Below are 26,331 nucleotides of genomic sequence, written 5' to 3' on the forward strand. Positions count from 1 at the left end.
GATTAAATAAAAACTGACTTGAAAAAAACAAATATATTTTATTAAAATATTTTTCTTCAAAATCACTGGATTTGGCATTAAATGACCTAAAAAGGATTGATATGCCGTAAAACAAACAACTGACAAAGGTGACATCGGCTAGAATTGAAACCAATTTATACAACATCCCAGCCTAATTTCTAAGCTACATCCATACGCATACAAATAGAGTTCAAAATAGACTTCGTAGCCTCTTAGGAGACGTCCTTTTCTCTTCCCTGCAACCTCTATCTCACAGAAGAGATGTTGCGAGTTTGTCTCTGATGTATCGTTATTTTCATGGAAAGTGTTCGACTGAGCTTCAGTCTATGGTCCCCCCCTCGCCAAACTTTCACAAGAAACACTCGTCTAGATGAAAACACTATCAATAAGCTCCCCCCCCCCCACACTCTTTATCTGTGCCTAAACCTAAATGTAGATTCCATGAACAAAGCTTCTTTCTTAGAACTGCACGCCTGTGGAATTGTTTTCCTGCTTTCCGGCTGACTACAATATGGTTGTGTTCAAGTCTAACGTAAATAAGTTCTTGATGAGCCGTTCCATATAAGTTATCAAATTTACCGAATTTTCATTACTAATGATTACTATATTGTCCAATTTCTACTGTACACTCTTTAACCCTTATCCTCGAGTGGCCTCTTGGCCTTGATAATGCAGTGATGCCTGTGTAAAAAAGCAAAAAAAAAACATGTTTAGTCGACTACTCCGGTCAAGGTCAACTGTTTTGTTTGCAATCTGGACCGCTTAGCAACAATTTTTGCTGACTAAAAGCAAATCAAGTGTACTACAGGTTTAAATACCCTGTATATCAAATTTCAACTCTGTAGACCAAATATTCAGAGAGGAGCTTGATAGACTTTTTGCACACACATACACACACATACACTAAGATGGTCTCTTATATATAGTTCCGTGTACTAGAATGTTTAAGAAAAAAAAAAATCGTTTTTGGCATCGGAAAATAGATACAATTCTTTTTTTTTTTTTTTTTTTAAATTTTGATACCGATTTTAAAACCCCATAAAATTCTGATATTTTTTCCGATTCCAATTAATACTAATTAGGATTAACATTTTTTTTTTAATTTTGATATTTCAGCCGTGATATTATTCGGTGAACCCGTCAGATGGGAGACGAATCTCCAACTCATAATCGATGTGTTGTTATCGAACGGCATGCCAAATCGTTCACCCAAGGATATCCCTTATCCTCATCTTCCCATCCTCGCTTGTAACATGGATCTCTTCTGGATGTCGGAAGCCTGTACGCCAAGGTACCAAAATTTTAAGCATTTTTATTTTTATTTTATTTGTTTGAACATCTCCCCATTTAAAACCTTCGATAATTTTTTTTATCTATGTTAATTGTATTGACCGGACTATTCTCGTCTCTAGTGTTATTCGTGCAACATTTCAGTCAGATTGTCCTTCGACCATCTTCAGGCATTTTGGTTGTTATTTGGAAAAGAAGAGAAATGTTACTGACTCCATAAATATTTTCATATTCTGTGAGTTAGTCTCTATTTTATGGTTTTAGTTTCGAATTTAAGAAACTATGAATGCCTCCGTTTAGTCTAAAAATACAAAGGGTACCCCCTGTAATGTAATTGTGTGGCAAGGGCTGCACAATCCTTAACCACACCTCTCCTGAATCTGCACTGTTTGAGTTCAGTGACAAGAAGTCCAGGACGACTGGAAACAATGCTGAGTTAAGCGGGGAGCACATACAGCACCTGGTAGTTCCAAATGGTTATCTATCTGTTACTGGCCAGGCTTATCGTTGCTTAATTTCAGTGATCTGACAAGAACCGGTGTGTCAAACGTGATTATGCATGTATATAAAACATTTAGCGCTTCAGCCACAGTCGTTATTAAGCGATTTTAACCTTTGATGTTACTGTCTGAGCTATTACCAGATGGATGGATAGAAACTGAAACCATAACATAGAGACTAACTCACAGAATACGAAAATATGTATGGAGCTAGTAGCTTTTTTTTTTTTCTCTTTTCTTTTCCAAACAACAACCAATAACCAGCCTGAAGATGGCTGAAGGGCTGTTCGACTGAAACATTACACAAACAACACTCAAGATGAGAACAATAGTCCAATCAAAACAAGAACTTGAACTTTTTATCTTTTTTCTATGTTTATTACATTTTTGTTAAGCAATTAATTCTTTCAATGCTAGCAGAGCGTTTCGTTGTCAATCTAATTGTGTATCGAGTGTGTTGTGTAGATGATGAGTACGAAGTGGTAAACATAATGCATTAAATAAAAATTAATGGTTTATTTTAAGATAATATTTAATGGGGAACCATTTCAACTTAAAATCTATTGAGTATTACGCATGCAATTTGAAGAAAAATGTTATATTTTTTAGGGGATGGGTGAGCATGGAGGAAATACCAAGGGCATTTTTACTAGTCAGGTTTGTTAGGGGTATTTTGCTTTGATGAGGTATAAATAAATTAAGTTCATTAGAACACATTCAATTGAAGTTTTTTTGCTGATGGAAATTTCTTCAAACAAGGCATGAAACCACTTAATGTAAAGAGCTAACAAAGTAATACCAATTGAAGGTCACAAAACGGCCAACAATGTATTAAATGGATAAATTCCAACTAAGAAAGCAGCAATTCTTCCACCTTTTTGCACAGAGTGTGTTGTCTGTATAGATGAGCTTGAAGGGGAAATCATAATGCATGAAAAAAATTAAAGGCAATTAAAAATGGTTTATCTATTATAATAAAGTTGTTCACAATTTAATTAATACAAAAAATTAATTTTAATACCGAAAACGAACATTTGAACACTTTCATTTCAGTATGATTTTTATATATACTATTTATTATACTTATTTGCATATTATATTAAAAAAAATCTATTTTAATGATTAGCTCAACATTATTATTTGTTTTAATAGAATTGTTTTAATTGTTCTATTTTTAGAAATATTATTTAAAGTTGATTTATTTAAAAGTTGATATCTATATTAGGTGGTGCAAAAATAATGTTGTTTTGTACGTAAAAAAAATGACATTATTTTTGCACCAACCTTATATGTAGATATATAGTTTGAAATCCCATTGCTTTAAACAACATATTTTAAATATGTAGCAGAAACCACTAACTGAAAAGATTTGTGCATGTGGCTTCTGTTATCAAAGATATTACGATAGCTCATGTAAGAGGAGTGGGTAATCTTTTTTTTTTTTTTTAATTTTTTTTTTTTTTTTTTTTTTTTTTTTTTTTTTAACATGACTGTTTGTTTGTCCAGTGGGAACCCAATGCATGTAGATCATGTCTGTGTTGTCAAAAAAAGGATCATCATAAATTTCTGAGTGGATTTGATCTGTCTAGCCTTCTTGGGTCTGTGAGAGCCAACATGCTTCCACTAGGATCTCTGTCACTTCGTCTCTGGGTCATAGTAGTATATCATGCAAGATAATCCAAATGAAGTCTGAAGCATTCCATACATTTCTGTGGCATTTTTTTTCCAAGTTTAAAACAGAATTTTATTGCTTATCATTCTTCTAAAGTATCCTCACGTCCAGATTGCATTTTTAAAATTCACCAGCTGTGACAATCAGGCTTTAGTAGAGTGTATTCCAATTCCTGCTGTAGCTGTTCATTTGAACCTGAAATCATAAAAAATTGGTCAGTCATTTTGTAAGATGTATAGCAATAGCATGGTGAATTTTCAAGAATCTACAAAAAAAAGTCTGAAAATGTGTTGAAGGCACCTTGTATCTAAGACGACAACTTGCGATTCTGAATATTTGGCTTTGTTTAACCAGTGAGATGATGCAAACTGAAGATGAAGCAACTCTTTCAGCCTCCCCCCCACCATCTTCATTCCGATCTGAATCTATTGTTTTCGGATCTCATTTTAAAATCTCTTTATTTATCTTAGACCTTACTACTCGGTTGTTTTATATTTGAGGAATACGTTTGACCTTTCTTCTCGTCTTCCAACGTGATTCTCTGCAGTTACCCCCACCACACCACCCCCAACCCAACCCAACCCAACCCAACCCGACTGCCTCAATCCAATTTTCTGGTCATGTTACTGACAATACAAAATGTCCAATTTAAACTCTTGCAGACTCCATTTTACGTTCATATTATTATAGGCTAGCCTGGGTGCCCGGCGTTGCCCGGGTTTTGGAGGTGTTAAAAAAAAAAAAAAGTGGTAGTAGACAGGCTTGAACCCATGACACAAAGGTGGAAAAGAAAGTGAAAAAAAAATCTGCCGTCTTACCGCTACGCCATGAGGCGACCGGAAGTGTAAAGCGTTCAAATTAAACAAAGTTAATCAAAAAGATGACTTGCAGAAATGGCGCTGCTTTTAAACCTCCAACAAAGGTCGTTTTTAATGTGGAGTGGGAGGACCCCCCCCCCCAAAAAAAAGGGGGGGGGGCAGTATCCAAATAAATAGTAATTGTTTCAGTATGAAAGGTTTCCCCTACATCGACAAAAGGACCAATTACAGAAGAGATACTACCCGGCTGGAAGGCCAGGCGATGACGTTCGAATAGTTTCGCTTTATTTATACGAAAAAAGACAAACAAACAGCCGAGATGACGGGAATTTTGTTTAACTCTATCAAAAAAAGATAGAAACAATGTCCATATGCAAAAACTTCTCCCGGAATCTAACCGATGTAAGAACCCCCTGCCAAAAAGCCTTTTGTGGGCATACACAAACACGTGCTTATTTTGCCTTTTAATGTTATGTATGGCAAATTGTCAAAAATAAAAAAGAAATAAAAATTTTTTAAATCTCACAAGATTTATTTCCCATGGAAAAAAAATGGTCAACTGCCCTAAAACATTAGAATGGCCCTAAAATCTAGAATTATTTTACATTTAATTTTTATTTATTTGTTTATTTTATTTCTGCCAAGTTTTTCAGTCTGTTCATATGTAATTGCCTAAAAAGGAGATTACATATTTTGGGGAGGCAGGTGGGTGATTTAGCAGGTGTTAATCTACAATAATACCAAAGAAATTTTGCAATATATTCATTTTTAAACAGTTGTAATATTGGATTTCAGTTTTCTACAAAAAATGCATTACAATTGGAGTTTTCTAAATTAAAATTATTTTTTTTAATGAATACATGGAATTTTTATGGTATTACAGCATATCTATGTGCATTTACTGCAGATTATTTGGAAACTATTATTTTTTTGGAGATTTTCAGTGCCATATTCTGATTCCTTGCATAAAAATACACTTATGTCAAATTTCATTACTTGTGTTTTAACAAAGATATATAACATTTTTACTGAGAAAGTAGTGTCAAGAATGTGATGCAACTAAATTTCTATACAGAACAAGGCCGATAACTATTAGTCGCGTGCTCTCGTGTTATGAATGAATGCGTGAATGTAGGATTGACATGAAATTCTTAAAGATAAACTAAAATGACCGAAAAATGGGCTGAAATGACTTAAATAAATAAAAAGTAAATGACTAAGAATGACTTTAATGAACTTAACGATGAATTGAATGACCTTAAGAATGACTTGAATGCTTAAAAAATAACTGGAATCCTTCAAAAACAACTTGAATGATCTGTAGAATGACTTGAATGGCTTTGAGACTGACTGGTTATAAAGTGGGTGATCATTTTACATTAAATTAATACAGAAAAGTGATCCCCCACTTTATATCACAAAGTTACAAAGTTACAAAAAGTACAGCATGTAGTAAGAACAGATACTACACTTTGATCTTGGCCCGAAGGCCAGGTATTTATTTGCTCCCCCACCGAGCAAATTAGGCACAAGGCCGATTTTTAATGTGAGGAGTGAAGGAGAAATGGGGATCAGGGGAGCTGGATAGTGACAATTGGTATGAAGGGTTGCCCCTACATTGACCAAGGTCTTATATGTGGGGCTGACCCCACATATGGTCTTTGCTTGCAGTATCTGCCGGAAAGATACTACACTTTGATCTTGGTCAAATATAAATCCAGTATGAGTGACCCAGCAAAATTCAGGTTCGCGTCCCAGGGAATTTTTTTTTTTTTTTTTTTTTTTTTTTTTTGTGTAGCTTTTTTTTCATATTTCTCAACAAAAACTTGATATGTCTATATAATGGTTTTTCACGGTGGTCAACTCAAATATACATGTGTTAAGGCCTGAAACTGCACGGTTATCCATTCGGCCTCCCCAGGAGCTTAAAAGAGGTAAAAAATGGCTAAAAATTAACTTTTTGCCTCATAGCGTTTGATTCATCCATACGATTTTCCTGAAACGTGACTAAAATGTGGAGGCTATTGTTATTAGTATGAATTCAGTATGGGTGACCCTAACCCTAACCCTAAAATTAAATTCAGTATGGGTGACCATGGCAAAATCCTAGTTCGCATCCCTCTAGGATTTTTAGAGCCTAAAGAAACATGCATTTTTGGAGCTCTATTTTCATATTACTCAAGAATTCGATATGTATGTCTATATAGTAATTTTCCATGGTGCTGAATTCAAATATACGTGTCTTAAGGTGTGAAACTGCATCGTTTGTCCATTTTCACAGGGATTCGGCGTTCCCAGGAGCTCAAAAGGGGTTAGAAATGCCCCCCAAATTGCAAAAATTGACACTTTGTACCCCATTAGTTTTGCCCCATCCATTAGATTTTTCTGAAACTTGGCGAAAATGTGAAGGCAACATTAGCCCTTCACACTTCTCATATTCATCACTTGTTCACTATTTTTTTGGCATCATCTCACATGCAGCACAAGAGGGGGACCACACATGTGCGGCTTGTTAGTTATTATGGCTGGCTTTTAATCAAAATTTAAAATGGAAGATGTATATCCGGTTTGTCGTTAGGGTCGCTAAAAATTGTCTTCTGAGTCTGAATCAAATCCATCTAACCTTGATCATTTTTTTTTTTTTTTTTTTTTTTTTTTTTTAGTATTTTTATTTTTTTTTTAGTTCCTTATATCAAGTGGCTTTATGCTTTGTCTGGAGTGATTTCCATAAAAACAAAAATTGGATTATTTTGGATTACTATTCAAAACTTGTATGTGCTCTCTGTTTATCTCGGCATTGTTTCCAGTCGTCCTGGACTTCTTTACCACTGGACTCAAACAGTGCCGATTCAGTAGAGGTGTGGTTTGGGGAATGCGCAACCCTTGCCTCACAATTACACGCGCTGCTACCCCTTTCGAGACTGAACAGAGGCATCGATTCACATCTTCGATTCTAAGCAGCAGTCTTCTATAGGTTGAAGGTTCAATCCTTGCAAAAGCGATCTGAAGATTATAAAATTTAGTTTATGAACTTTTTTACATTTTTAAAAAATTTTCGTATTTAGATTCTTCAGATTAATGTTTTCGTTTTGAAGTGTCATTTTCACAACGTTTCGGCTGATGTAACCTAATCTTCTAAAGGTGTATCTTGTCGAACTCGGGAATCTGCGAATTACTTAGAACTTTTATTTTGTCATGGCTGACAGAACGAGAATGTGGTAAACCCCCCCCCCCCCAATGGATTAGACAAATGGTTCTGTTTGAAATTCTATACAGATTCCCGAGTTCGACAAAGATTCCCGAGTTAGACTGGATAAACCTGGAGAAGAAAAAAAAATTGTGATAAACAAAAATTAGCCCCCCCCCCCCTCGGGCCAAAAAACATGGACAAGACAGTAGCAATCTTGGTTGAAAATTTAAGTCGTAAAGAGCGTTAATATTTGAGATGAAATAAAAATCATTTAAAACTACTTAAAAACATTTAAAAAAAAAAATTAAAAAATGATGCAAGTTGCAAAGTAACTTTTATTGGCCATGTTAACATTTATTTGTTGAATATTTGATTTTTATTACCACTCTTTCAAATCAGTGGATTGTAAAACAAACTCCAAATTTTGTTTTGAAAACTTGAATTTTGTCTGGAGAAGGACTTGAAAATTGCTTGAAAATGGACATTGAAAATCAGTATGAACCCTGCTTCTTCAAGATGTTGTCAAACTAAAAAATTTTCTATTGAACTCTTGAATCTGCACGAAATTTCAAGTGGAACCGTTTATTTGATCGTCAGTAGTAGGATACTCTCGTTCCAGCTAGAAGTCCTAAGTAATTTGCAATTGTACTTTGAGTGTCACCTGCACCGAGCATTGAACCTTTAACCTCCAAAAGAGTGGAACTTAGTTTTACAAGTACTTTAACCACTATGCCAAGTTCAACAAGATACACCCGAAGAAGGTCTGAGGTTGTATTAAACTGAAATGTTGTGAAAATAAGTCAAGATGAGAACAGTAGTCCAAAGAATCTAAATTATCAATCCTCATCTCAAAAATTCAGAAACATAAAAATGTTTTGATAATTTAAAATTTATTGTATTTTTTTTTTTTAAATAAATCTGGTAATTTTGCAGTATAGTTATCATTTGAGAAAAAAAGAAGAATACAACTAATAACTTTCAACAAATATGCTAAAATTTAATTTTCTACAGATCTGTATACTTTTAAAGTGTGGAAACTGTAAGATTTGTTAATGTTAAACTGACTTATCAAAACACAAAATGACATTGATAACAAAGAGCAACCAATTGAGAGGCAGCCATTTTGATTCTCGTGGGACGGAGAAAATTTATTTTTGAAAAAAAAAATAAAATAAATAAACTTAAACAGTTTCATACCTATTAAAAGTATACAGGTCGGTAGAAAATTAAATTTTAATAAGTTTGGTTAAATCTATTATCTTTTTATTTTCATTTTCTTGGGAGTTAATTAGACTAGATTGCAATATTGTGATAAATCTTTCTGTTTTTCTGTGTGAAGTGTGTGTTCAAGGTCGAAAATGAGTTGTTTTGTCTTCGTGTTTTTTTGTTTTGTTTTTTTTTTGCCGAAATTTTCATCGAGTCAAATTAAAAAAATATTAAAAAAAAAAAAAAAAGAGAAACTCTTTTAAATGAATGCAATTGTTATCTGAATAGATGGATTTTAATTTCCATTCTTCAAAAAATGGATCTTAAAGATTCTTTTCTCCATGTCTTCGATATGCATGTTTTGCATTTAAACGGATAAAAATAAAATAATTTTACGGCAAGTTAGCTTGTCCTACATCTGATGCACTTTTATCAAGGTCATCCTTATAACAGGCCGAGAGATCTAACATTTAGGGGTGTTTTATTCGAGGAAAGATTTCCATTCAGTCAGTAGACATCTTTTTATTTGGAATCTTTGGACTACATTTCTCATCTTGAGTGTTATTTTTACAATGTTTCAGTCGATGTAACCTCCGACCTTCTTCAGATGTATCTTTGTCGAACTTGGAAGGTTATAAGTTACGCCAACCGAAACATGAAAATAATACTCGAGATGAGAACGATGGACCAAAGAATCCAAATAAAACTTATCTAAAAAAAAAATTTAGAAACGTAACATCTTTTTAGCTGGTAATGATTCATAATTTCTTGAGACCAATTTGCTTTTATATAATTTGTAAAAGTTAAATGTCTTTTCTTTTTTTTTTTTTTTTTTTTTTTTTTGGTTTTCTCCAAGCTCCTTGCATTAAGTGGCTTCATGCTTTTTCTGGAGCGATTTCAATTATGTGCTATTTTATCGCCTTGAATTTATGTCTTTTTTTTTTTTTTTTTTTCCTGGCAATAATTGCATTTCGGTATGAGTTACTCCCCCTGGGAGATTTTTAGTTGTCTCCCTTGCATTGTAGTCACATTCTAGGAGTGGACACAAAATATGTATGTATAAGTATTTACATATATATATATATATATATATATATGTATATATATATATATATATATATATGCACTGTTTATGTATTTATTTATTATAGATAAAATAATTTTCCATGGACATGTGTTTCACTATCTACAGCTTATCAGCATGGCTGACACACACACACATATATATATATATATATATATATATATATATATATATAAACAGGCCACCTACGCTATATATAATGTGTATACACACACACATACTAACAGGCCACCTGGCATAGCTTTGTTGTAAAATATGCTTAAATAATATTGTATATTTTAATTTATGCATATTCATTATAGAGCCAATTCTCTGTTGATTATTATATTGTACCCAATATATGGTAGTGATTTCAAGTTTAAAAAAATATGACTTGGGTGCCATCAGCTACAATCGAAACCAAAACATTTAGCTCTCTGGTCGTATTCAATACCATCTGAGCTAACAACACGTGCATATCAAACTTGACAGCCATTAAATGTATATTTAACGTACATGTAGAATATACAGATTACATCAAATTATGCCCGTCAAGCTCCAATTTGCCCCCTTAGCAGCTTTTTTTTTTATCAGCTAAAAATCAAATCGATTTTGTTCCAGATCTGAATACTCCATATATCGAGTTTCAAGTCTATAGCCCCAAAATTGACGTGGTAGTTTGGTAGAGATTGTTCCAAACACACAGCCACTTTTATAATATATATAATATTTTTGCAAAATCAAGACAAGAAAATATGAAATGAGAACATCATATGGTGTATTTCCTTATGTATTGTAATTGTTTCATAACTGTTTTGACAATTTTAGACATATTCCAAAATAGCTACTCTTCAGACACTAAAATACATTTGTTATACATATATGAATATATTTATGATTCCTATTTAAAGGGATCAAGTAACTGGACTCACCTCTTACTCATCAATTTTTATTTTGTTTTCAGTTATATAATCGAATATGGTATAACAAATTTCCCACTTGTGCTTTGAATTCAATTATTTTTTTTTTGTTTTCTTATGGGTGGGTAGTGGGTATGAACATTGGAATAAGTTTTTTTATTCTTATATCAATATTTTTTTTCTTTTACAAAATTCTTTCTATATTCCAAGGAAAAAAAACTTTCTAACAGTTTTTTTAAGGAACATACATTTGTCTCTGAGTTCTTTAATGGGCTTCTGCTATTCAATGAAACACATGAAAGGTATACTTCATAAAAAAAATATGAATTAAATACATGTTCTGATTTGGGAATGTTTACTGATATATATATACACACACACACACACACACACACACACACACACACACAGTCGTAATTTATTAATCGTTTATAATTTCTCTTTAGAATGAAATTTTCTCTGAGTAAAAATGTGAAGTGTTAGCAGTTAAGAGAAATGTCTGTTGCTGATTGCTTAGAAATTTTGTCTTCAGTGAAGGAATTCGAATGTTAGAGATCTCGACTTGTTATAAAGATGGCCTTGGTAAGAATGTATTCGATGCGGGACAGGCTGACTTGCTGTAAAATTATCGTTAGCTGCTTCTTTTAAATTTCATGTATTATTGCTGACAAAAACAGATAACATTATTGGCAACAAAGCATATTTACTTACTCAAATACTAGTTCCGGTTTAATCCACAGAAGTAAATAGTGTTAATTTTAAAATTTGACCCCCCCCCAATCCTGGAATTACATTTATTTACTGAAATCTGATAACCCCCTTTTTTTTTTCTTTTTTCTTTTTATTTATTTATTTTTTTTTTTGCACCCAGATTATTACACATGAAAATTATTTGTTAAAACTTTTCAAAATAAGTTTGATTTTGAATTTCACATTTTCACACAATTTTTTGATCAGATTTTTAATCAAAATAATTTTTGTGTAATAAAATTGTACGACATAAATTCAGTGACACCCCAATTCCCATTAGATCTCTAAAGTTAAGCAATGGTGAACCTGGTCAATGCTAAAATGGGTGACCATTTGAGAATTCCAGCTGCTGTATGTGCTCTCTGCTTATCTCGGCATTGTTTCCAGTTGCCTTGGATTTCTTCTTGCCGTGGGATTCAAGCACTGCCGATTCAGGAGAGGTGTGGTCAGTGATTGTACAACCCTTGCCTCACAAATCGAGAAAAGGAACATAATTCGGCAGGATCTTGAAACTAACACCGTTTAATTAGATTTTCATGAACCGGAACTGGTTTGAATAAGCAAATATGCTTCATTGTCATTTCATTCAGGTTTTTTTTTTTTTTTTTTTTTTTTAATGAAATTTTAGTGCTTGTTAAGATAATTGACTGATTGAGATTTAAAAAATATGGCGTTTTAAGCAAAGACAATATTACATACTTAATTGTCATGTCGAAAATGGTAATATATCTAAAAATTACAAAAAAATCATTAAGTAGAAATTTATTTATAGTTAAAGTAATTTTTACAAAAAATTGGGTAAAATTGCATTTTTCTTAGACATTATGAAGTAGACAGTAAAAGTCTACACACAGGGAACATAATTCCTAATGAATATTTTAGATTACTTGTTCATTGTTGTAATATTTGTCTATAGCAATAGACGTTTTTTTCCTAAAAACACAATCAGTTACTCAATGAATTTTCGTAGTTTTTGGATAGACTACTATTTTCGACATGAGAATTAAGTTCATAATATTGTTTTTGCTTAAAACGACATTTAAAATATCGATCTGTTGACTATATTTTAATAAGCACCAAAATTTTTAATCAGATTTTTAATTAAATGTTTAAAAAAGAAAAAGTAAGGACTTATATATAAATGTTATTAATATTTAAATTTTTTCAGTTAGTTTGAAATGTATTTGTTGATAAATGTTTTTCATTTCACCCACTCCCTCGGACCTTTTTTTTTTTTTTTTTTTTTTTTTTACCCATACTTTTAAAAATATAAATTCCTAAGATCCTAAGATCTGATTAAAATTTTTTTTTTTTTCCTTCAATTCTCCTACCCTGCCCTCTAAAATATGTGCAGGGCCTCCCCTTTTCTCCCCCATAAATGTAACCAATTAGAACACCCGACTAGATGTGGTTTCGAATTTCAGGTTCGGACACGGCTGTTTCATGCACTGTTTGGAGTGTTTATACCAGGTAGGCTTTCTTTAGTAACACAGTTAGATTTTTCTTTGTTTTTATTTTGTTTTTTTGTTTGTTTTTTATTTCAGTTTTCTAACAGGTATCCTTATCTTGGTTGTTGTTATTGTGACGTTTCGGTTGTTTTGTCCCCTGGCTTTCTTCAGATGATGCGTGTCGAACTATAACATGAACATTTTACTTACCTGACAGTGTAGCAGTCCTGGATATGATCTTAAACTATATCCGATGGTGAGGCACCGGCTTGTGTGGTGTGGAGCCACCCTTTGATTGCCATTGCTCCCAGGTCCACTCTAATCCAGAGTGGTAGTACCTGTTAGGGTCCCAATGATGGGTTAAATAGAAACCGACTTAAAAAAAACAAATATACTCTATTAAAAAATTGTTCTTCAAAATGACTGAATTCGGCATTGAATAACTTGAAAAGGGATGATATGCCGTAAAACAAACAAACTGACAGTGTAGCCACGTTGAAAGAATGGGGTGAGATTTTTTTTTGGGGGGGGTTATTAGATCTGCTAGTGTGATAGCTAGAATTACGATAAAGATGAATTGGGGGAGGGGGGGATGAATAAAGACCTGGTCAGAAATAAGAAGCTTCCTTGTTTTGATGAGCTTGCAGGGTTTAAATTGAATATGTATGTCCAATCTGTTTGCTAGAAAAAAAATGGAACATTCTATGCTACCTTTTTTTTTTTTTTTTTTACTAAGGCGGCAGCACTTATCAAGCTCCAAAGGCCATTCGAGGACATAAGAGTTAGATTAGAGTTAGGTGGATAAGACAACATTGTGATGATTGGTAATGATCGTGATGATTACTTGGATTTTGATTATTATTATCAAGAATTTGTTTATATGTGACTTGAAACCAACCATGTTGTAGTCGGTGAAGATTTTATTTTCCTCGTAATGTAGCCACATTGTAAGAATGTGGTGTTATTAGATGTGGTGGTGTGATAGCTAGAATTACAATAAGGGTGAACTTGAGAAAAAAAAAAAAATTAGGGATAAAAACCTGGTCAGAGATAAGTTTGGAAATCTGTTTCTAAAAGGTAATTTAGAAGTACGACACCTAACAGCTGAAGAAGGCTAGAGACAAAAACACGCAAAAACGTTGATAGCAACAACCAAAATAAGACGACCAATCTGGAAAGTAAAAAAAAAAAATAACATCTACTAATACTACTACTACTACTACTATATAATAACATCTATTACTACTATTAGTACTAATATTACTGTTCAGCTATGATATGCTGTGGCACTATTCCACTTTAAAATTTATTTTTGGGTTTGTATTACAATCCACAGAGGTATGAAAAGTTGCCAAAAATCAAATAGGCGGCCCTTTACGAGAGTGCCCCCCCTAAAAATGTGTGTTTTACATTTTTTTGCCTTTTTCGATGATTATCAGACTAGCCTGGATGCCCGGCATTGCCCGGGTGTTTGGGAGTGTGTTGAGCAAAAAAAAAGGGGTGCTAGTAGGAAGGCAGGCTCGAACCCATACCACGAAGGAGGAAAAGAAAGTGAAAAAAAAAAACGTGAAACGTGACATGTTTGGTGTTGCATCCGTCACCAAACCGGAAGTGGCGTAGATTTAAATTAAGGTTAGACAATCGAAAAGAGGGGATGACTTTCGAAAATATCGATGAAAAAAGCGACCCTCACCCCCCCCTCCCTGTAGAAAAGTGTCCAGTTAAGGGTGACGGAATTAATGTTTTTGGCCAATTTTTCGATATTTGTCGTCCGAAGGGTCCGGCTTCAAAATGATACTGATCTCGTCGTCTCTGTCGAAAGCTTTAGGTATACATACATGATGGCAGCAAACTCGAGCACCACTAGCAGCACGTGCTGGACGGTCACCTACAATACATATATACACACACACACATATATATACATACACACGCACACATATATATATACACACACACACATGTACACAGTCCTGCACATCCGCTGATGACCCGGTCCAGGCTGTGGTGCCCCAAACACCTGCCGGACCAGACCCTGGATGTTCCAGAGCTTTTATTTCCATTGATGACCATATCCGCATCAGTCCTCATTGAGTGTCCGTTTGCCGTTTTAAGCTACATCCAGCATTTTTATTATCGAGATACACACTGATGGTAAAATGTGTATTCCATTACATATCAAGTAATGTCTGTGCTTGAAGCTTTTTATAGTGAGGAAAGACTTTGGACCGAGATAATCCCACTCTCTTAAAAACTGCCACATTGAACCAAAAGGAAGAGCAAGTCAACATCATTGGATGCGGCAGTCGCCGCAGGTTTTATATCAGAGATTTCCTTCTCGAGAGATTGCCTTCACCACAGCTTATGGACATATGTACATACATGCATTCAAACAGACAGGTGAGATTTATATAATAGACTAGCGGGGGTGCCCAGCGTTGCCCGGGTTTTGGAGGTGTAAAAGAAAAAAAGAAGTTTTGTAGGAAGGTAGGCTTGAACCTGAAGCCTTGACCTACTTGCCCACGACGGGAGAGGAAGGGAAAATGTTTTAATTTAACGATTAAAAACTTTGACAGGTGCGCGGTAGTTTATTTCATTCCCCCAAGACATTGCGTGAACTTAATGAGGTCAATCATCACAGCATAGAGAGAATAGAAATCCCGCACTTAACATTTGCTGCGAGGCAGTTTTTTTTTTTTTTTTTTCTTTTGTTTTCACAACTTTGGCTGTGCGGTAGTTTATTTCATTCCCCAAGATGTTGGGGGAGAAAACCATGTCCCCATTTAAAGGGGAGTGTCCGAATGAAAAGCAGTTGTCTGATATAAGGGGTTTCCCCCCGCATTGATCGCTGGTTGAGTTCCAAGGGTTCAGTTTCGCTTATATACTGAAAAGCCAAAGAAACATGTGTAGACATAGAAATATTACGAAAATAGCGTGTAAAAGTCGTTCAAATAAAAGATAGACGCAATCTCCCTTCGTAAATCGTAGATATTATAATTTAGACAGTATATAAAAAATCTTAACAATAAGTTACCCCCCCTCCCCCCGAAAAAAGCCTTTGCCAGACATACACAAAAAATGCACACACGCACACACAATTTTGTTTTATATATATATATATATAGATTAGACTTAAATATCGTATTAGCAGAAAAAATTTTGAAAAAGAAAAAACTTTGAATGACTTAAGAAGGGGGGTTCTCTTTCTCGTTATAACGTTCTACTTCATTGCTACCTGACTTACGGTCCATTTCTATACCGACGTGTCACGTGATTAGAATGTTATAACGAGAAAGTGAACCCCCTTCGCTCTTAAGTCATTTAAATTATTTTTTTACAAATTCTTTTTTGTTAATATGAGACTTAATTGTTGGAAAAAACTTTAAACAAAAAAAAAGGGGGGGGTGAAAACATGCATTTTTAGGGGGGTGGGCACTTTCATATAGGTCCGCCAACAAATAAATGTAATCAATGGCAAGATAAGTTACTTTTCTACCTAATTGTATAATTTTTTAGTGTTTTTATTTAATGTAGAATGTCTGGCACTGTTTTATAATTTATCATTAAATTATGATCTAAAAACAATTACAATTTGTCATAAATTAGGATATGAAAACAGAAACGATGCTCTTAATATTCGTTTAAAGACTACATTTTGTATTATTATTGTTATCAATTTTGTTACATTAAAACAAATCATCGCAGCTTTCTTTTTTTAATGTTTTGATTTAATAAAAAATATTGTTAGTTTGAGCGTCCTAAATTATGAGATGAAAAAATGAACGAATCTCTTAGTAAAAGAGTTGTCTCCCTCAGCACAATGACAAATTGTAAAACAACGCCAAATGTTTATTCGGTTCAAAAAACAAGCAATCTTTCTACCGGAAAACAAGAAAAAATGGCCGCGATGTCTCTTTACATCTTTGAAGTCTCGATAATCGCTTCAAAATAAGAAATAAAACTGTGGTAGTAGAAACCGACCCAATAAATGTCACGGTAACATTTATTGAGATGCGTGTTCATCTGTTTATCCAACTCAAATTTCATACCACCGTACGCATTTGCAATGCGGAGCTGACTCCAGTCCAGACAAGTCAGAACTAACCTTATCCATTACGATGCACACCACAAATCTCCTGAACTGTAGTTATGTCATTCCTTGGCGTTCTCAGAAAGATCAATTTAGTGGAAGCCTAGCATTCACTCACATGTAACACATATTTATCCAACCCAATGCATAGATGATTCTAGTTTGGGCATCTTCAGCCTTGATAACATGGGAGTCTGTCATCAAAATGCATACCACATATCCATTGAACTATAATCATGTCATTCTTCGACATCTTCAGAAAGACTGAACACTGTTGGACCCCATCCCCATTGTTGTGCCTGCCTTTTTATTTTCCGAAAATAAAATTATTTCAATATTTTGGCCAATCTTTACAGACAACAGAATATGTTAAGAGAAGCTTTTATTTTATAAAAATCACTTGGGTGTCAATTTTACAAAATATATAAATCGTAAATGAAATTCTCTTGCGATAAAAAAAAAAAAAAAAAAAAAAAAATTTCCTTTTCTTTTTTTAGTCTCATATGTATTTAAAAAAAAAAAAATGGGGGTAGGGGGAATTGGACGCTTCTATAGAATTGAGATGAGATTTTATAGTCAATTAATGGAGTTTTCAGATAAAAAACAATGGTTTCTACTGATTTTTTTTGTCAATTTTAATAAGTTACAATGGTAGCTTAAAAATTATGCCATTGAAATTACCCAAATATTACTGAATTATTAGACAAAACAACTTTAATTGTGTTAGCAAGTGAAAAATTTCTGCCATCTTGTTTAAATCAAAATGGAAAATTACCTCCTTTTTGAATTCTCCTGTTTTCTGATCATTTTCATCAAATTCTATTTATTTTTTAATTTTCTTTAATAAATAATTTTCTACCTTATCGATTTTCGTAATTTTTTGTGATATAATCATCTTAAAAATACGAGGAATGTGTAGATGCCATTGTTTTCATGTGAAATTCAGTTTTACGATTTCCGATAGAGTAAAAATGCCAAAAATTGATTTTTCAGATGTGGCAAGGATAATTATTTTTTTTGTACTTCAATCGACCAGTCACTGGCATTTTGCCAATGGAATGATTTCTAAAATGACAAAGAATGAAGGTTTTTAGTATATATTTTCATCTATATCTATAAATATAAAAGCGAAAATTTATGTATGTATGTTCGCTTTTTGTGTATGCCTGAGAAAGGCTTTTTTCCAGCGGATTCTCGAGGCCATCGCTCATTTTTAAAACTTTTTATATCACATCTAAATGATAATATCTACGACTTAACAACGGTGGTCGCCTCTCTATTTAATTTGCCCGACTTTGAAACGTTAATTATTCAAATTTTCGGATCGGCACGTGTTGCATTCGTTTTTCGGTATAAACAAAAGCGAAACTAGATTCGAATTACTGGCCCACAGCCAGTGGTCTCTAGAAAGCTATGTAACGTTTGGTCAATGTCGGCTTCGTCATATCAGACGGTTGCTTTCATTTCAAGACAAGACATTTCCCCTAATAAACAGGGAACTGTTTTTTTTCCAAAGTTAGTTAAAAACAAACAAACCGGTTTATTGACTCATTAAAAACTGCCCCGCAGAAAATGTTAACTGCTGAATAGTTATTGCTTACGATCACCGCATGTGCATTAGTCTTTTAGACTCGCGGTAAATAAAACTGGACTCAAATTTCATGTCATTAACTCGTCAAAAACGGGCACCTGTTTTTTTTTTTGGGGGGGGGTTTCACACTTTACTATTTTCCAACTGCGCGTCAAGGCTTAGTTTTTTTTTTTTTTTTTTAAACAACCAACGATTTTTCTTTTCATTTACCTAAAAACACACACACCTACAAACACCCGGGCAACGCCGGGTACCCCCCCCCCCCCGCTAGTCTATATATATAAAAGTGAAAATGTTTGTGTGTGTGTGTTTGTTTGTCTCGTAAAAACTTTCGACGTAGGCCACGGATTTTCACCACATAGGTATCGTTTTAAAGCTCGAACCTTCACCCGACAAATATTGAAAAATTGGTCAAAAACATTAATTCCCTCACCCTAAACTGGACCCTTTTCTACAAGGAGGGTGCCGAAAAAATCATTCCTTCATTTTCTCTCATCCTGCTACTATGACAATGACGTCATGTTTGACCTAGAAAACGTTGACGTTAGTTTCAACCACCTGCAAGTGTTTTTAAAGGTTTACTTTTATCCGTTATTAAGTGTATGTCTCTTTGGCGTAGGGGTAACGTGTCGGGCATTTTTTTTTCCGTCTTGGCCTCGATGCTTCGGGTTCGAGCCTGTTTTTCTACTCAAACTTTTTTTCCTCTTTTAAAACGTTTTTTTTTTTTTTTTTTTGTTCGCTGTTTTGCTTTTTTTTTTTTTTTTTTTTTTTTTTTCCAATTTTTTTTAACATGTTTTTTTATAATATTAAAACAGTCACCAGTCACTTTCTCCTATATACACACCTCCAAACACCCGGGCACCCCCCCCCCCGCTAGTCTATAATATAAATCTCACCTGTCTGTTTAAATGTATGTAGGTATGTCTGCCTAAAACTTTCGACAGTGGTGACAGATTTTCACGATATCAATATCGTTTTGAAGCTCAACCCTCCAGACGACAAATATCGAAAAATTGTCTAAAAACATTTCCTTCGCCCTCAACTACACACTTTTCTACAGGGAGGGAGTCACTTTTTTCGTCAATATTTTTTAAAGTCATCTCTTTTCGATGGACTAGCTTTAATTTGAACCTTCAACATTTCCGGTTTGGTGATGACGTCACTTTTTTTTTTTTTTTTTTTCTCCACGTTCTTTTCCTCCTTTGCTGTACGGGTTCGGGCCTGCCTGCCTGCCTACTACATTTTTTTTTTTCCTCAACACACATCTCCAAACACCTGGGCAACTCCGGGCGCCTAGTCTAGTATCAAATATAAAATTTAATGTAAAAATTAGCAAAAATATTCTTTAATTCAAATTTTGATGTACTAGAACTGTGTGTCCTACAGAACCAAATTTGTTTTTAATGCCAATAAAAAGTTCAAACAAAATAAATTGTTTGGGGATTATTAAAATAATTTTACCCATTTATCTAATTATTTTATCATTAATGTTTGAATTCATGTTTTGAATCTGGTGCTATCTGATCAGGCTGTCCGGAGATACTGTCTTCCTAACCAAAATGGTCCTGGATATGACCTAAAACTATATCCGATGGTGAGGCCCCACCTTGCAGGCTTTGGGGAGTGTGGAGCCACCCTTTAATTGCTATTGCTTCCAGGTCCACTCTGATCCGGAGTGGTAGTACCTCTTAGGGTCCCAACTATGGGTTAAATAGAATCTGACTTCAAAAAAAATATACTCCATTAAAAATCGTTCCTCAAAATAACTAGATTCGGCATTAAATCACGTGAAAAAGGTTGATATGCCGTAAAACAAAAACAACCAATCCTGACCAAAAATGCACCGAACATTGATGTTATTGTATTTTTTTGTTTTTTTTTTTGTTTTTTTTTTTTCACCTCTACAAAGTCAAAAAAACAAGACAAAAACAAATTTTACTACAAATCAACCAAACAAAACACTGTGAATAAATATTTGGAGAAAGAAAGAACTTGAAGCATAAAAACTTTTTTCCCCAAATTCCTTGATTCGGTATTAATTAACCTGAAAAAGTGTTGATATGTCGTAAAACAAAACGGTCAAACACATTTTGAAACGTGATGCAAACCATAAGTCTGACGTCAAAACTATAATTATTTTGTTAGGGTAATGTTTTAAGCTCTATTTATAAGAAAGTTCAACTAGGTCAGCTAGATCTGCTAGTGTGATAGCTAGAATTACAAGGATGAACTTGAGAAAAAAGAGGGTAAATAAAGACCTGGCCAGAGATAAGTTTAGAAGTCAATTTCTAAAATGGGCCTAAAAAGTTTGACATGTGACGACTTCATCAGACTGAAAAGATCTCAAGGTTTTGGTTTTGATTTTCAATGGCATCCACTTTATTTGTGATGCAAAATTCTCTATCCATGAGTGTATGTGTTGGATAATGACTCCAGGCAGTGTCTGGCTTTGTGAGTTGGACGATGTTGAGAATAAAAGATGCAGTAAAACAAAAAATAGCAACTAGAACAAAAAAAATGGCCTATGATGTAAATTTTGACCAAGGTGTTGACATCAGATGCTGAACAAAGAAACAAAAGAATTCAGTCAATATAAACAAGCAAGGCATACAGAGATAGGTTAGAGAGAGAGGCACAAGACAAGATGACAGATGATTGAATGAGTTGCCGACCGCCCCCCCCCCCATTCATCTCTTTCTCCCTCTCTCTCTATCAACACAAGCCTGGTTGTCAAAATAAAGTACAGTTGTTTTTAGATCAGCTAAATGCTTCGTAATTATTAAACAAATATATATTCGTACGCATTTGAAAAAAGTGAAGTTGATAAATTTATTCATCTAACCCTAACCCCTTTCAAACATAATGACGTTTCTAAATGGAATAATTGACAATTTTTTTTCTAATTTTTCGATATCATGTGTCTGAGAGATCACTCTTTCTAATGGTACCACATTCATGCCGCTTTGTTGTGGATGATGAAAGTTTTTAGCGGACATACAAACACACACACACACACATAGATGGTTGAGATTTATATAATAGACTAGTGGGGGTACCCGGTGTTGCCTGTTTGTTTGGAGGTGTGTGTGGTGTTAAATAAAAAAGAAACTGAGGAGGGGGGGTAGGATCGAATCCGAAGCCCTGAGATGAAGTTTGAAAATAAAATCGGCCAGGCAGAATGAGTTAGTGAAAGATGTTTGAATTTACTTAAGTAAGAACCAAATTGACAGGTGCCCGCCCGGAAGTTGTCAAGCGTGACGACGACGTAGGTTTGTTTGTAATAAGCGAAGTAAAAAAAAAAAGAAAACGTTTTAATTAAGCGGGGAGGGGGGGTAATCAAAACATCGAAAAAAAAAAAAAAACTAACGTAAGGCAAACAAACGATGAAAACAGAAAAACGAACACGTGAAAAATGGCTTAAATAAGCCTGTTTCGATATTAAAATTGAAAAAATCGGTGGGTACCCGGATGTTTTTGGGTGTGTGATCGGGGGTGGATAAGTGAAGTAAAAAAAAAAAAAAAAAACAGAAAAACGCACGTTACGTGAAAAATGGCTTAAATAACACTGCTTCGATATTTAAATTTAAAAAATCAAAAGAAAAGGAAGACGTCTCACACCACGATTCGAACCCAAAATGTTTAGATAACGAACCAACGCGCTAATCAACTGACCTAACGCGACGTACATGAAATTTGTTCAGTTTTTCAACTATTTAAAGTAAATCAGGTCATGACGTCATCTGGCGCATGCGTAGAATCGCTCGTCATCACGAGATGACCGGTTTTGTTGAGCCCCCCCCCCCTCCCCACTGTCGAAAATTGTCGATTTCGGGGTGAAAAAATGAATGTTTTTGGACAATTTTTCAATATTTTTCGAGCAAAGGATGGAGCTTCGATATGATACTGAGTTTGTGAATTTTCGTTGTGTCTGTCGAAAGTTTTTAGCAGACACACAAACGTACACGCATACATTTTCGCTTTTATATATATAGATAGACTAGCAGGGGGTGCCCGGCGTTGGAGAGAGGTGTTAAAAAAAAAATTGGTAGTAGGAGGGCAGGTTCAAACCCATAACGTAAAGGGGGGAAAATGGAAGATTAAAAAAATATGACGTCTTAGCCGATATGTCCATGTAAAACCAGAAGTTGCGTGCATTGAAATTAGGGCTAGTCAATCCAATGGAGACATACATACATACATACATACATACATTCACACAAACTGATGATTGAGATTTATGTCATAGATATCTGTATTTTAAAATAGTTGAAACAAAAAACAATTTTTTCCTTAAATACCCTGGATGCGGATAACATTTGGGTAAACGTAAAGATTGATGGCACAAACAAAATTGTACCAAAACTTGTGCATAGGTGATAAAAATTGTTTGAAATGTTAGCAACTATTTCAAGTTAAGATCTTTTTAGTATTATGCATATAATCTGAAAAAAAAAAAAAAAAAAACTTTATTTTTTAAAAAAACATTTTATTGAGAATGCCATCAACTATTTGATTAGCATTGATTGGCGTAGTAACCTCCGCTCAAAAAAATTTTCAGATTAGATGAAATGCCACAGTATACTGCAGCCTAGAACACGATTGTTCATTTTTTTTTTTTCTTTTCCTTGTTTGTTTTTAACTTATTATTAACCCCCTTTCTTTTCTTTTTTTTTTTTTTTTTTTTTGTATGTGTGATCATTAGAAAATCCATTTTTAGTTATAGGATTAAAAAAAAAAAGATGCTGTTTTAATTTAAAAAAAATGTTATTACTCTAATAAATCTAGGACATGAATTGTTGACCTTGAAGCAGAAAACGCTAAGCCGTAAATTATGGCCCTTGCATGCAACTTTTTTTTTAATCTTGCACTAGGGGGCACTTCCTTTCTTTTGTTGTTGATTAAATGAAAGACGCATATTAATAACATGTTGGGTGCTTGTTTACATTGGCGATTTTTTTTTTTTTTTTTAAACCAACGCATTTCAGGTGAAAACATTATTACATATGTGCCATGTCGAAATTAGTATAAATTATAAAAATTATGAAAAATGATTCAGAACTGCTGGAAGTATTTTGAATTAAAAAAAAAAAAAAAAAAAAAAAAGCGGCAATAGGAAAATAAAAACAACTTGATGAACATGTATATCATCGAAACTAAGTTGATTTTTAATTTTTAGGGTTGACAAATACATGAAAAGAAATAGTTTGTTTCAGAAAGCGGAAGTTGATGTAAGAAGCAAAAAGCACGGAACCAGAACTAAAAAAAATGAAACGATAGAAAGAAAATAGAAATTGAAAAATGAAACGAAAGAAAGAAAATAGAACTAAAAAAAATGAAACAAAAGAAAGAAAATAGAAATTGAAAAATGAAACGAAAGAAAGAAAATAGAACTAAAAAAAATGAAACGAAAGAAAGAAAATAGAAATTGAAAAATGAAACGAAAGAAAAATAGAAATTGAAAAATGAAACGAAAGAAAGAAAATAGAACTAAAAAAATGAAACGAAAGAAAGAAAATAGAACTAAAAAAAATGAAACGAAAGAAAGAAAATAGAACTAAAAAAAAATGAAACGAAAGAAAGAAAATAGAAATTGAAAAATGAAACGAAAGAAAGAAAATAGAAATTGAAAAATGACGAAAGAAAGAAAATAGAACTAAAAAAAAATGAAACGAAAGAAAGAAAATAGAACTAAAAAAAATGAAACGAAAGAAAGAAAATAGAAATTGAAAAATGAAACGAAAGAAAGAAAATAGAACTAAAAAAAAATGAAACGAAAGAAAGAAAATAGAACTAAAAAAAAATGAAACGAAAGAAAGAAAATAGAACTAAAAAAAATGAAACGAAAGAAAGAAAATAGAAATTGAAAAACGAAAGAAAGAAAATAAAAACTGAAAAGTTGCGCCCATGTTACCATGCTATATTTTTAAATAATATTTTCAACTGAAATAATCTAACGTGGATACTGTCGCAGTTACAAACAAACAAATAAATCCAACTCAGTCTTTTTTTGGGTTTTTTCTGCACCATTATTGAATTATGACCACACATCAGTCAAGTGCGATAACTCAGCATGACGGTGTTATTTACAGTTGTCGTCTGCCTCTTCCATTTTTTGTTTGGTTTTCAGTTTTGTTTAGAGCTTTGTTCTGTACACTCGAGAATAAAGTCTCTTCGTTCCTTCAAACAGTTTTGTGTGATTTATTTACTGGCATGATGGCAGAGGTTTATTTACTTTCACTAACTATTCTGAAGGAGTAAAAAAAAAACATTTTTTTCTTTGAATAAGGAGTATATTACCCACCATTACGACAGCCTGAAGGGATTATTGTGATGAGACTGGACTAACGAAGTGTCTCTTATCCATATATACAAGTATCTCATGGTATTTCTGCACGCGCCCCTAAGCAGTGGTGCCTGGGAAATAATGACGATCTTTTCCTTTGAGGCATGGAGAAATAACCTTGTTTATTGTCTGTCTCTTGATAGCAACTATGCCCCATTCCTTGAGACGAACTGGGAAAAGAAGTCGCATACCCATCCACACTGGGACTTCACAAATGATGGTATGGAAATACCTGATGTCAACACTCATTACTATACAAAAAAAAAATATTGTGGAGATGTTGGGACAGATGGCAAATTACTGCCCCAGCATATCACGGAGTGCTATTGTTAAGAACTCAACGTCATTAACAAATGATTGGCAAACCATAAGACAACATTATGGCTTTCAGACAAATGGCTGTCACTTCATGGATTTTGATTCCATTAGGCTTGAACTGGACGAACGCCCAGAAGGCTTATTTCGGAGACTTGCAACCTTCATTGATGACTCCCTAGTAAACAGTGACACCAATATACAGCATCATGACAGTATTCCCACAGAAGACGAAGAAGTCACCTCTACATCTGAAAATCTAATAGTCCTCACTGGGTTGCGCCTACTTCATCCAGCCCTTTCTAAATTAGTCAAGCAACGTTATGGGACAGAATTGAGATCATGCACATTGGCATCAATGAAGCCCAAGATCTCTCTGGCATTGGATTTTCTACTTGAGGAGTTGGGAAATAAGGCATCTATGAACCGGACATTTACTACTTCGCTTCGATATACTAGGAAGTCTCAAGCAAAGAAGACTTGTCCGTTGTGTAGTTAGGCTAAGAGACCCAACACAAACCATTTCTTGAGTGAATGTATCTACCTTCCTGTATCAGACCATAGATACATAACCAAGGCTCACCTTCACATGTTCGATGATGAGGAACTTACTTGTCCTGAGACCTTAAATAATTTACGTATAGAGAATGAAAATATAACAACCTCATGGTGAGTGAAAACTGCACAATCATGCCAGTATTGAATTATGACCGTATATCGGTCAAGGGAGATAACTCAGCATGACAATGTTATTCACAGTTGTCGTCTGCCTTTTCCATTTTGTGTTTGGTTTTCAGTTTTGTTGGGAGTTTCGTTCTGTATGCTTGAAAATCTCCTTTCATTCCTTCAAACATTTTCGTATGATATACCTTTATTTACTGGCGCTGTTTTGCCAAAACCATTTATTACTATTACTTAACGAACCATGCTTTTTGTTTTTTCTGTTCATTTTTTCTGCCAGAGATTAGGCCCTGTCGGTGGGGCATTAGAATACACCGACTGCCCCCCCTGCAGAGGGTAAAAGTCCCTCAATGGGGGTCCTGGATATGACCTTAAACTATATCCAGTGGTGAGGCCCCAGCTTGTGGGCTTTGGGGAGTGTGGAGCCACCTTT

At 34.0% G+C, this 26,331-nt stretch overlaps 1 protein-coding gene across 1 annotated transcript in view; it reads left to right on the plus strand.

The window, feature by feature from the left end:
- LOC145260684 (haloacid dehalogenase-like hydrolase domain-containing 5) overlaps window positions 1-26,331 on the plus strand; it is a 98,786-nt gene that overhangs the window by 51,495 nt on the left and 20,960 nt on the right. The window contains exons 5-6 of the mRNA XM_080119069.1: window positions 1,138-1,312; window positions 12,855-12,900. Of these exons, the coding sequence (XP_079975195.1) occupies window positions 1,138-1,312; window positions 12,855-12,900 (221 nt within the window). The remainder of the gene's footprint in view (window positions 1-1,137; window positions 1,313-12,854; window positions 12,901-26,331) is intronic.

The sequence above is a fragment of the Euprymna scolopes genome, chromosome 36 (assembly GCF_053919585.1).
Source record: "Euprymna scolopes isolate OS-2025 chromosome 36, ASM5391958v1, whole genome shotgun sequence".
Classification (NCBI taxonomy): domain Eukaryota; kingdom Metazoa; phylum Mollusca; class Cephalopoda; order Sepiida; family Sepiolidae; genus Euprymna; species Euprymna scolopes.